The sequence below is a fragment of the Lithobates pipiens genome, unplaced genomic scaffold, assembly GCF_037356315.1.
Source record: "Lithobates pipiens isolate NorthernLeopardFrog02 unplaced genomic scaffold, aLitPip1_a1.2 Scaffold_3, whole genome shotgun sequence".
Taxonomy (NCBI): domain Eukaryota; kingdom Metazoa; phylum Chordata; class Amphibia; order Anura; family Ranidae; genus Lithobates; species Lithobates pipiens.
The window spans coordinates 83283351-83297336 of NW_027507790.1; the positions used below are offsets into that span (position 1 = coordinate 83283351).

The following is a 13986-nucleotide window of genomic DNA, read 5'->3' on the forward strand; positions in this document are numbered from 1 at the left end:
CCCTCGGTTCAGTTCTCAGCAGAACATGCGAACAGGCAAAACATTTGTCCGAACACATGAACACCATTAAAGTCTATGGGACACGAATGTGAAAAATCTAAAATGACAATTTTAAAGGCTTATATGCGAGTTATTGCCATAAGATGTGTTTGGGGACCCAGGTCCTGCCCCAGGGGACATTTATCAATGCAAAAAAAGTTTTAAAAACAAGTTTTTTTTGGGAGCAGTGATTTTAATAATGCTTAAAGTGAAACAATAAAAGTGAAACATTCCTTTAAATATCGTGCCTGGGGAGAAGGGTGTCCTTAGTATGCCTGTAAAGTAATGCATTTTCCCATGTTTATAACAGAGCCACAGCAAATTGACATTTCTAAAGGAAAAAATTTAATTTAAAACTGCTTACGGCTGTAATGTATTGTCGGATCCCAGCAATAAAGATAAAAATACCAAAAATACTAAAAGGAAATGATGTGGATGTCACCCCAACAATACATACCAGGCCCTTCAGGTCTGGTGTGGATATTAAGGGGAACCCCGTACCCAAATAAAAAAAAAATGGTGTGGGGATCCCCCAGGCCCTATATACTCTAAACAGTAGTATATATGCTATACGGCCTGCTCTATATACTCTGCAGAAAAATGGGCCTTAGGTGTTAGTGGTACCAGAACACTGTAAGCCCTCGCAGTTACTCTTGTTGGGCGCAGGAACAGGCCCTGCTGTGAAATATTATATCAAGAATTGTATTTACATGCTCCTGTTAAACAGGAGAAGAAAAATTGGTCCTTGGGCAGTGGTGGTCGTGGTGCCACAACACTGTAAGCCCTCACAGTTACTCTTGTTGGGCGCAGGATGCGTTGAAATATTATATCAAAATTATATTAGGGGCAGAAAAATTGGGCCCTGCATGAAATATTATATCAAAATTATATTAGGGGCAGAAAAATTGGGCCATGAGTTGAAATATTATATCAAAATTATATTAGGGGCAGAAAAATTGGGCCTTGGGTGGTGGTGGTGGTGCCCTAAACCAAAAATATTGTTGGAAGCTAGCATCATCAAGATTGAGGAGGAATAGGATAGTGGACATAGGCAATCTTCAAGGGATCCCACATCCATAGCAAATTCAATCAGTTACATCAGCATCAGGTGCTTGATAGCTGCTGATCCAAGGCTGATTCATTTTTATGAATGTGAGCCTATCAACTCTTTGATCTATTACAAACCCTCCAGCAGCACTGAATGTGCTTTACAGGGAGAAGAAACAGCCAGATCGCTGTTCACTGCACACAGGGTCTGTCTGTGTGCGATTGGACACAGCCGATGAGCTAAATTCAACCAAAATCATTGGCTAAAACAGTCTGCCAATCTTGTGCTGCGTCCAATTACAGCATGGGCCAGCAGAGGGGCACATGCACGTGTGCCCCAAAGTCGGAAGAGGGCAGTCATGTACATAAATGTACCTGTACCTGCTACATGCTTGCTGTATGGATCACATGTAAATGTGTACATAAATCACATGTACAGTGCCTTGAAAAAGTATTCATACTCCATGAAATTTTCCACATTTTCTCATGTTACAACCAAAATCGTAAATGTATTTTATTGGGCTTTTGTGTGATAGACCAACACAAAGTGGCACATCATTGTCAAGTGAAAGGAAAATAATAAATGTTTTTTTACAAATAAATATCCGAAAAGTGTGGTGTGCATTTGTATTCAGCCCCCCTGAGTCAATACTTTGTAGAACCACCTTTCGCTGCAATTACAGCTGCAAGTCTCTTTGGGGATGTCTCTACCAGCTTTGCACATCTAGGAGTGAAATGTTTGCCCATTTTTCTTTGCAAAATAGCTCAAGCTCTGTCAGATTGGATAGAGAATGTCTGTGAGCAGCAATTTTCAACTCTTGCCACAGATTCTCAATTTAATTTAGGTCTGGACCTTTACTGGGCCATTCTACCACATGAATATGCTTTGATCTAAACCATTCCATTGTAGCTCTGGCTGTATGTTTAGGGTTGTTGTCCTGCTGGAAGGTGAACCTCCGCCCCAGTCTCAAGTCTTTTGCAAACTCTAACAGGTTTTCTTCTTAGCCCCTGTACACACGGTCGGAGATTTCCACAACCAAATCCGTCGGATTTTGCCCGTCGGATTTTGTCCGTCGGATCTTGTCCGAAACTGTTGCATACACACGGTCGGACAAAGTTGGCGAAAAATCCGATCTTTCAGAACGTGATGGCGTAATTTCCTTACGATGGCACTATATTCAGGCTAGTAGCCAATAGCTTTGATGTAGGGATTTAATCTGAGCATGCGTGGCACTTGGTCCGATCAAAATTCTCTACACATGATTGGAGTATGTCCGATCGGCCCAGTTGGTCAGGAAATATTTCCAACATGATTATCCGACGACACGGTCCGATAGGACACATTCCGACGGATTCTCCGACCATGTGTACAAGGGCTAAGATTGCCCTGTATTTGGCTCCATCCATCTTCCCATCAACTCTGACCAGCTTCCCTGTCCCTACGGGAGAAAAGCATCCCCACAACATGATGCTCCCACCCCCTTGTTTCACGGTGGGGATGGTGTGTATAGGATGATGTGCAGTGTTAGTTTTCTGCCACACATAGCATTTTGCTTTTAGGCCAAAAAGATTAATTTTGGTTTCATCTGACCAGAGCACCTTTTTTCACATGTTTGCGTCCCCCACGTGGCTTCTCGCAAACTGCAAATGGGACTTCTTATGGCTTTTTCAACAATGACTTTCTTTTTGCCACTCTTCCATAAAGGCCAGATTTGTGGAGTGCACGACTAATAGTTGTCCTGTGGACAGATTCTCCCACCTTAGCTGTGGATCTCTACAGTTCCTCCAGAACTAAGTGGATTTCAATGTCTTTGTAGGATTGCAGTTGTGCCATACTCTTTCCATTTCCAGATGATGGATTGAACAGTGCTCCGTGAGAAGTTTTGGATATTTTTTATAACATAACCCTGCTTTAAACTTCTCCAAAACTTTAGCCCTGACCTGTCTGATGTGTTCCTTGGCGCCTTCATGATGCTGTTTATGCACTAAGGTTTTCTAACAAACCTCAGAGGGCTTCACAGAACAGCTGTATTTATACTGAGATTTAATTACACAAAGTTGAACTCTATTTACTAATTAGGTGACTTCTAAAGGTTCCACTAGATTTTAGTAAGGGTGTCAGAGTAAAGGGGGCTAAATATAAATACACGCCACACTTTTCAGATATTTATTTGTAAAAAATCTTGAAAGCCATTTATTATTTTATTTCCACTTCACAATTATGTGTCACTTTGTGATGGTCTATGCAAAGAAATTGACTTTTCTGATCATATCATAGGAGACCAATATCTAGACTTTACATGTTTGGATGTTGTGAATGGGTTTCTTTATCATAGATATCCTCTAGGTGGATATCATTTCAATGCTCCACTTTATACTATGCTATGTGTATTGTGTGTTTTATCTGTGTGATGTTATTTGTACTCTTTGAAAACTGAATGACATTATGCAACTGAGACATCCTCTGCAGGAATATTGTTTCCTCGTATTACACAGAATAAGGAGGAGCACAGGAGGGATGTCCCATGTCTAGAGTCCTATATGAGATGTGTCCAGCATCACAACCCACATATAACAGATCTCTTCACTGATAGAGCACAGTCTTCTCACTATGGTAAGATACCACATTTTACACTTACACACTGCTGACTACACTTACATGCTTACATTAATTAGAAAGTGTTTGTCATTACATCTTGTGACGTGTATACAATTTTTTCTTTTTTTGTAGACATCATATACAGACAAAGGAGAAAAGGTACAAAAGAACAATTATGCTATATGATAAATACATTGACTATATATCTTTAGTAATCACAAATTAGAAAGAGTAGAGAACTAATAATATATATATATATATATATATATATATATATATATATATATATATATATATATACACACACACACACACACACTGTATATCAAATTTGTTCTCTCCTCTTTCCAATTTGTGATTAGGTGTGGTTTTGTGTATTTTTTTCACTTTAATTTAGAAAAGGGATTTAATATTATTGTTTTTGTTTGCTCACCTTTACTACATGTTTTGTGTTTGTCTAGTTTAATTATTACAATAAGTTACATTTGGTATGGCTACTGAATCATTACTGTACACCTGTTACTTGTAAAATATTGGGAGGAAAATATGATTATTTAAAATGATCTGAACTTCACAACTAATGAAATACAGTTTGTTTTATTGGATTAGATTAAAGTCCGCTCATATTTAAAATAAAGGATAGGATAGGGAGGTGATAACTATGATTGGATACTTCTAAGCTGCTTTTGATAGTAACTTCAGAATTAGGAATATAAAAGTACAGGGGAATTCATCTGACCTCCTGGGTCATTCACAATGCACCATTTTGGCTGCTAATTGCAAATAAATTATTATTATTATTATATAGGATTTATACAGCGCCAGCAGTTTGTGCAGCGCTTTACAACATGGGACAGACAGTACAATTACAATACAATTCAATACAGGAGGAATCAGAAGGCCCTGCTTATATTAGAGCTTACAATCTAGGAGATCTATCAATGTTTTTCAAAGGTGATCATACATTGATGGAGCGCCAGATAAACACTGACTATAATTGATAGTTTCTTTCTGTATGATGCTTATGATTGAAACTTTTTTGTCTAATACTACCATTTGATCTGTGCCTAGCATGAACATGGAAGATTTCTCAGATTTCATTCCATAACACTTTGGGTGAGCAATGCAAAACAGGTAAGCCAGTTCTATGTTGTAACTAAAGATAAAAGACGTCTTTGCAATGCTTGCGGCATCATTTTATTGGTAGCCTGTGATTGGTTAGTGGAGGGGAGGGTCTGATGTCCCTGAAAATCTGTTGTCAATTATGGCATTTGCCACATCTGCTTCTTCAGTAAGAACACATTTTGATCACACTCCTGGGATGTGTCATATAGGTTTCTTAAGGCCACGATGGCAATGTGAAAATAGTGACTATGGTGCCTGCTTCGCTAGACAATTAATTATATTCTAATTTTGTCATGGCCTCTGTATTCTGTGATCGTTGTTATTTACACTTTTACAAGTGTTTAAAGCAGAACTAAACCCATCAATTTAAAACAGTTACATTCAAGGCACGATATAAATGATAACTGTCACACCTCTTTTTCTCTGAATCAAACTGTCAAGTTATCAAATGTCTGGTGTCATGAATGTCGACGTGTGCAGCACAATGGCAACTGAAAATCAAACAAAGACTAAGGACCGTCATTTCCACTCAATTGCAAGCCTATAAGTTCTTGCACATGTTTAGTGGTTATAGCAGCCTTTCTCAACCTTTTCAACACAGAGGGACCCTTGAAATAGTTCTCCGATCTCAGGGAACCCCTGTTAAAACTTAATCTACAACTCATGATATATTAGTGTGTTGATCAGTAGGAAGAATGGTCCTTACACTTGTGGTCCTTGGGAAGAATTACCTCCTTACAGATAGTTATTTTATGCAATGTTGCCTCAATAATTCAGTATCATGGATAGGGTTAGGTACCATCATCCCATAATTGTATAGTGAACAGATACAGATAGTTAAAAAGATCAATGGTGTCAGTGGGAACTTATCTGAGAGGCAGACATTTCCCAATGCTGAAGGAACCCTTAGCAACCTCTGGAGGAACCCTAGGGTTCCACAGAACCCTGGTTGAGAATCACTGGGTTATAGCCAACGCTCTACAGCATTTACATTTTAGAGTAGCTTCACCTAAATTGAATGTCTCCAATGTGGGTGGAGTGGAACAAGACTTGATCCCCTGGTAGATCTTTTTTCTGAATGGGAGCTCAGTATGGAGATTTGACAACATAATTTCAAAATCTGTTTTGGGCGGTGATGCTCCTTAAAGATAACTATATAAAATCTTTATTAAACAGTTAAACGTGTATTACTGGATGTACTATGATAGCCTCCATATGCTGATGAATGAATACATTCCAATGGCTGCTAGAGAGAGTGAGGGGGAAGGTGTGCCTTTTCTGAATCATTGATGTGTAGTTTTAGCCTTCAGAGATGGAACAAAGAGTTTGCAGACAACCTACTGTCTAAATAATCAGTGACGACTGGTGCTCAATATTTTGGGAGGGGCAACAAACAAACTTGATACCTCACTCGCATCAGCCGCCAGACCCCAACCCCCCCCCCCACGCAGAGAACGGACAGGAATCAGAGGTGGTTCAGGCTCCTGGATGCTGGCCCTGACCCCCTGCTCACAAAAACCGCCCCTCCCACCACGCGGACGAGTCGGACGCCATCCATATCCTTACCTTAGGAGCTGGTGATCCGGGGTAGTGCTCCTGGAAGCTGCCCCTCAGCCTGCTCCAGCTTGCCATGACACAGTGCAATTGCTTCTCCTCCAGGCCGAGGAAGTGGTTCCTGAGACCCGTTTGGCTGGGAGTCCTAAGACTCCTCCCTGGCCAATCGGGTCTCAGGACCTACTTCCTGATTGGCAGGGAGGAGAATCAGGAAGACAAAAGCAAATATTAATTTGCTATTGTCACACAACTGGGTGGGCTCAGGGAGTAGTGCTCTCTGTCCCAAGCCCACCCTCTTTTGAAGCCAATTAAAGCCTCAGGCTCTAATCATGTGCTTCAAAAGAAAAAAATCTCATTAAAATCAATGCGTCCAGTGCTCTGCATGTAGATTAGGAGCCGGGTGCATGGATTAGGGGGTGGTGCCCCTGTGCCCCGTATGGATCGGTCGTCACTGTAAATAATGAGTATAAATATATACATTTATACTGCATATCATATATACACTTTACATTCATTCGGCCTGGAAGGAATTGTAATTTGGTATTACTGATGTGTATTATTATTATTTCTTACATGTACTTATATACCACCTCAATTTACGCATCTCTTTAAATATTGTACATTCACATCAGTCCCTGCCCTCAAGGGGCTTACAATCAAAGCTCTCTGACTCACATTCATACATACACATAGTTACATAGTAACTATGTAAGTGGAAAAGAGAGTCAACAATGCCCATTTGCAGCCTCACTGTGCCCATTTGCAGCCTCACTGTGCCCATTTGCAGCTTCACTGTTCCCATTTGCAGCCTCACTGTGCCCATTTGCATGCCTCTGTGCCATCTGCATGCCTCACTGTACCATGTGCAGGCCTCGCTGTGCCCATCTCCCTGCCTCGCTGTGCCCATCTGCAGCCTTATGTACCTGATCTCTAGGTCCAAATGGGCATTGTTGACCCTCTTTTCCACTTACAGTAGCTGCTGCATTTCTCACACTAGGCTTATACTCGAATCAATATGTTTTCCCAGTTTTTTGTGGTAAAATTAGGTGCCTTGGCTTATATTCGGGTCGGCTTAATCTTCATGTCTGCATTATACCACTGTAATCTATGCAGATATGACTGTTAAAAATCTTTCTCCCAATACGCCAGGTTGGCTCTCAGCATTCGCATACAGGTCAGATTAATGTACTTTTTGAAAGAGTATTAAAGGTGTTCAATGGTCACAGCATGCAATTTCTTTTTATATCATCAGCATTGTAATAACAATACAAACAATTGTCATTTTTAACAATCCAATATAAACTTACTTGAACAATCTCCTTTCATGTTGCATACCTCCCAACCTTTTGAGATGGGAACAAGGGAGACCTATTAGCAAAAGTATGTAGGCATAGGACACACCCCCTGCAATGCCCCCTTAAAGGAGAATTATACAAAAAAAATAGTTAAACTCACAAATGCTTCTTTTTTTTTTACCACTACTATTCTTTTAAACTGGCTTTTAAAATTGACAAATGCAGCAATTTAGAAATTGGATGAAAGGTTTAGCACTAGGAAACACCATTTGAAAGATAAACAATGCATTTTATATACAGCTATATAGTCTAGATCAAAATGAGGGACAAATGGGGAGGAAAGAGGGACATAGGGACTTTATTCCAAATCAGGGACATTCCTTCAAAATCAGGGACAGTTGGGACCTATGATGTTGTGAGGTCTGCCTGTCTGCTGGTCATCTCTTTCCACAACTTCCTGGATTCCCAGCATGCTTTTCAGCTTCTCCTCTGGTGTTTACTTTCAATTTCTAAGGACTACATATCCCATGGTACGCACTGATTCCACCTCCTGAAACTACTCCCCTCTGCAATTTTGGTAGTTTAGAATGCAGACTCAAAATTTTGTGACACAGCAGTGCATTCTGTGATATAGGGGACACAGGTCACAGTATTCAAGCAAGTAAATATGTGAGGATCTTCACAAGGTAAGTTTACAGACTTTAAGATTGTTCAGGAAAAATAGGAGTAGGCTGGAAATAATTGAAATACAATTTGGACATGAATATATGATTTCACATTTAGACCATAGTTACACAGCTGACATTTATCATAAAAGTATGTGTCACAGTTACATTACGTCATACCTATACATTATTATGTCCACGGGTTTTAATGTTGCTTGACAGGTCCTCGTTCAGTGTGCTTAATAACTTTACTTGTGTCTTTACCACAGGCTGCCTCATTTTATTGCAATAAAATGGGGTTTGAGCCCCTGGCTTACAAGGGCCTAGAAACCGGGAGTAGGGAGCTGGTTTATCACGTTGCCAAACAAGACAAGGTACACGGCTCAGTTCATTGCCCGCGCCAGTATTATTCACACTGTACTTATCACGTAGTTATAATCACTTTGTGAACCTTTATGTTTTTTTATAGATCATATTTGTGTTTATTTCACCTCTTACTCCTGGAAATCAAGGTAAATGTGTTATTTTTTATTACTACACAGTATTTAGCCTACATTACACACTTGTACGTATGTCTGTATACACAAACAAGATTTCAAAGAAAATAGGGTAACTTGTAGATACTGTATACAGTATATGTTAATACATGAGTCTTGGTCATCAGAACTGTGACTAGGTCTTGGATTAATATTCTCTGGTCTTTTTTTAATTGTTTTTCTTGTAATTCTAAAAACATAAGGCCATTTCATACCAGAGTCAATGACAATAGTGCAGAAAAATGTCAGATTTTGGAAAATAGTTCCAGCCACTGAACTTGTTCCCCCAACAAAAACATAGACGTGAATCGTTTTATCTTGAGTTGCCCTCCCGCAGGCGTTTAGCAACACTACAAATCCCAGCGGCAAGAATCTTGTGCAGATAGCTGCAGTCACTAAGTGCCCGTTCACACAGGGGCGACGCGACTTGCAGCGCGTCTCACAGACGCGACCTGCACACGACTTCAGCGGCGACTTGCAAAATGACTTCTGTATAGAAGTCAATGCAAGTCGCCTGAAGTCGCCCCGAAAATACTACAGGAACCTTTTTCTAAGTCGGAGCGACTTGAGTCGCTCCTATTAGAACGGTTCCATAGTACAGAACGGAGCGCGACTTGTCAGGCGGCTAAGTCGCCTGACAAGTCGCGGTAGTGTGAACGGGCACTAAGCCTGCAGGAAATGATCTGTAAGCTAAACTAAAAAACAGTACCTCTCTAATGCTCCAGTAGACAAGTCCTGTGGCTGGTGACACTGTATGCTGATGCTGGTCGGGATATAAGGCTTGTCAGGTTCAGCTTAAAACAGACCAAGTGTAAAGCTAAAATAATAAAAGATGATGAGAATTGGCTTCAGCTCTGTTCTTCACCTAGGGAAGCATCCCCCCCCCCCACCACCACCATAGGCAAAAGGCATTAGAGGGGGCTCTTGTATAGATGAAGAACCAAGCTGAAGCCAATTCTCATCATCTTTTACTATTTTATTGTTATGCCTTGTACACACGGTCGGAAATTCCCACGGAAAAGGTCCGATCGGATTATATTGTCGGAAAATCCGAACGTGTGTGGACTTTTTGCATCGGAAGTTCAGACGGAAAAAATTTGAGAGCAGGACTTCAAATTTTCCGACAACAAAATCTGATCGGACTTTTTCTGATCGTTTGTAGAGAATTCTGATTGTGCCACGTATGCTCAGATCAAAATACGAGACCAAAGCTATTGGCTACTAGCCGCAACGTAGTCCCGTTGCAACGAGCAAACGTCATCACATTCTGAACGATCGGATTTTCCGTCAACTTTGTCCGACCGTGTGTATGCAACACCAGTTTCGGACAAAATCCGTCAGAAAAAATCCGATGGATTTTGTTGTCGGAATGTCCGACCGTGTGTATGGGGGCTTTCAGTCTTCTGATCCTGTGTGTGCCATTTTCTTATAGTGTAAAAAAATATTTGTCTTTAAAACCACTTTAATATGATTGGCTGGACCTGTCATAGGTGCTCATCAAGAGTGCCAGCTATGCCTACCCCTTCCGCTATTCTCCTCCATTCAAGCTGTATTATAGCTTCCATCAATGAAAAGTGATATATGAATGGAGGTGGATGAATAGAAGGTCCTCCTCTAACACTCATAAATTACTCTTTATTGATGGAAGCTATAGTACAACTTCTATGAATGGAAAAAGAGGGGAAGGGGAAGGCATAGTCAGCACTCTTGAAGATACCAAACTATGACAGGTCCAGCGCTTGTTCTAACTACAGCAGCACTAAAGATCATGGCTGCAGGGGGAGGGGGGTGTTCAGGGGTGCAGAAGATTTTTAACTGAGAGACCAGTCAGAGGCATAAGGGACATTACACAAAAAAGTGGTTCCAAACACTAAAGGTTTTTGAGAATGCATTTAGGTAAAAAACCTTTTCTGCCCTCCCTATCACGTACCTGAGTTTTGTATCAATACAGCGTTGTGCTCATCTGCAGCTCTTTGCTCCCTCTCTTCCTTGTCTCACAGGCTTTGCTGATAACAGCAGGAGCCAATAGCTCCTGCTGCTGTCAAATCAAGCAAGGAGGGAGCGGGGGCCAAGCTGAGCCATGCTGTGTGTGCCTATGGACACACACATTCCAGCTCAGGAGAAAGCCCGCACATCTGCCCCCATAGCAAGCCGCTTGCTATGGGGGCAGACACAGAAAAGGAGGAGCCCAGAGTGCAGGCAGGGGATCCCAGAAAAGGAAGTTCTGGGCCACCATGTAATACCATTGCACAGAGCAGGTAAGTATAAACCTGTTTATTATTTAATTTAAAAAAAAAAAAGACTTTAAAACTACTTTAAATGTAACTAAAATTATGTTTGTATCTATCAGCATTCTTTTTCATGGATTTCTATAAGTGATATACAGTAGGTGTAAATGATCTTATTAACTAGCTTAATATTTTTTTTTACTAATATAGAGTTTGGAGAGCATTTGCAAAAGCATGGAGATGGTGTGAAAGATGTAGCATTTGAAGTTGAAGACTGTGACTTTCTGGTTCAGGTGACAATTGCGTATATTTATTTGCAGAAATTGCAGAGGATGAAAAAGTGAAATACTTATCTGAGCAGAGAGTGCATGCATTGCAGCTCATTAGAGAAGGTGGCATGGAAACTCACAGACGTGCTCCTCCTTAATTGCTGCTAGAATTTATACATATTTTTTGGGGTTGAGCTCATTACTTTGTAGACCAGGGGTGCCCAACCTTTTGAAGAGCGAGGGCCACTAAAGCGAATTGGCAACTGCTCGCGGGCCAAAATGAGCAGAGCAGGAGAATGACAGGTCCGTGTCCACGGGCAAAGCCCTCTCTACTCTATGGCCCTCTGATCCAATCGGATTTGCCCAGACGGAAGAGGCAGATCCCTTTCTATTTTATTTAGGTAGGCGGGTATAAACAGACACAAGTCCATAGAGGTGAATAGTTAGTCCAATTGGGTCTGACCAATCATGTGAAAGTGGCCTAAGGCTGCTTTCACACTGATGTGCTGCGATCTGCTCAAACGGCGGGTGCAGTGCAGTGAACCTGTGGATTTTCCGCGGGTTAGCTGCACTTTGCTGTAAACTTCTATTATATTCTGCAGGTGTGGCGCACTTTCTGAAGGAGCAACAAACTCGCAGGTAATAACAGAAATCTATGGCTCAATGCAGGTAACCTGCAGCTGCACTGCACCTGCGGATCAGTTTGAAAGCAGCCCAGTAACCACTGGAAAACAGATATAACCATATATACTATGAATTTAGTAGTAAACTTACCTTTAATAATAATAATCTATTCTGGTATCGCTGGCTGTCCCAGGCAGAGTGCATTTGGTATCACTCCGCCTGTGACAGGAGTGGGCACTATACAGGAAGCATTGGCTTATGTGGCTCTGCTCTGCAGCCACTTGCTTCCACTACCAGCGGCTTTCATTCACAAAACTGCTGCTCTGGGATGGCGGGTCAGCAACCCATGATCTGGGCTTGCCAACCTGCCATCTTAGAGCAGGAGGCCGAGGGCCACATGTGGCCCCTGGGCCACTGGTTGGGCACCCCTGCGCTAGACAATATTAGCAGACAGAGTTCAGTTTTAAAAAGATTGTAGATTGTTTGCAAGCCTGCACAAAAAAAAAAAAAACCACAACACACAAAAGTATGGGAGACACATTTGTGGCTTGCCACAGTCACCAGTATTCTGGCATTTTTTGAATGTCTCATTGTCATGTGGGATGGGGGTAACTGAACCATCTTCATTCTTAACAGAAAGCCAAAGAAAGGGGAGCGGTGATAGTAAAGGAGCCGTGGGTTGAGGAAGACAAGTGTGGAAGAGTGAAATTTGCCATCATTCAGACGGTATTACACATATTTTTTTTCTGTTTTTTAAAATTAACAGTGTCATTTTGCATGTTTTACTAATAAAAGAACTAGTGTTAAAGTCACACTAAACTCTGGTTTAAAAAATATTTTAAAGTATGTATTATCTTAAAGTGGATGTAAACCCTTATATATATCCAGTGAAGTGAACAGATGATACACAGAGATGAAACAAATCACCCTACATAAATTTCACTTATATACTGTATCTGCTGTCTTCAGCCTAATATATCCTTTAGAAAATGCTCCTCCGGTTACAGATTTTTCTCTTCCTGCACTGGGAGTGGATTATTGGCATACGGCCAAGACAGCTGATTGGAGGAAAGGCACACACCCCCCACTCCACATAGGCAAATTAAGGAAGTAATGTGCAGAGCTCTGCTGTGAGAAGACAAGCTGTCTGCTAATCTATTTATAACAACCTCCCACGACACAAAGGCTGATTTTATCTCCTGTGTCGGAGAACTTGTCAGAAGTTATCAGGCTGATAACAGAGCTGCCGAGCAAGAGAAAGCCACGGGACTCTGTGATTTTCAGAGAGATAAACACTACAGATATATGCGCCCAGCTCAAATTTCATGAATCGGGTTTACATTCACTTTCAGGGATGCTCTGCTGCACTAAATTGCATACATGTACGAGATTTTGTATTTCCGGGTAGGGGCGCATTCTTCTGTGCCTGCCACCCCGGGTTGTGCTGCTAATTGCTACAGCAAAAGCCGATCAGCAGGTTCCAGCCAATGATTTATGGCCGAAACCCGTTCATGGACTTAATGAATGACAGAAGTGAGCCCTGTGAGTAAAAACCAACACATTACTTAGTAAAAACAGCACACAGTAAACATGGATTGCCCCTAAATGTTAACCCCTTCCCAGCCAGTGTCATTAGTACAGTGACAGTGTATATTATAACCACTGATCACTGTTTTAGTATCATTGGTGATGTCAGTGTCAGTCAGTGAGTTTTTCCCCCAGCTTCAGTTAATGTCAGATTGCCCGCTGCACTAGCACAGTCCCACTGTCACTGCAATTACTAGTATAAAAAAAATGTAATAAAAATTCCAGTATATATACCATCCTTTCTAGATGCTATAACTTTCAAACAAACCAGTTAATATACACTTATTGGGATTTTTACCAAAGACATGTAGCCATTTGGCCTAAATTTATGAAGGAATTCAGGGTGAGTGGAAAAGACGAATTTAGAATGTATTGATCACATGCTTAATGAATGTGACAACCTGTTAGGTGTCATCGT

At 41.1% G+C, this 13986-nt stretch overlaps 1 protein-coding gene across 1 annotated transcript in view; it reads left to right on the forward strand.

Annotated features, from left to right (window-relative positions):
* The first annotated feature begins 3574 nt into the window (after positions 1–3574).
* HPD (4-hydroxyphenylpyruvate dioxygenase) overlaps positions 3575–13986 on the forward strand; it is a 39984-nt gene continuing 29572 nt past the window's right edge. The window contains exons 1-7 of the mRNA XM_077461964.1: positions 3575–3700; positions 3818–3844; positions 4757–4819; positions 8594–8698; positions 8794–8836; positions 11299–11381; positions 12618–12707. Coding sequence (XP_077318090.1) covers positions 3698–3700; positions 3818–3844; positions 4757–4819; positions 8594–8698; positions 8794–8836; positions 11299–11381; positions 12618–12707 — 414 coding nt within the window. The 5' untranslated portion in view covers positions 3575–3697. The remainder of the gene's footprint in view (positions 3701–3817; positions 3845–4756; positions 4820–8593; positions 8699–8793; positions 8837–11298; positions 11382–12617; positions 12708–13986) is intronic.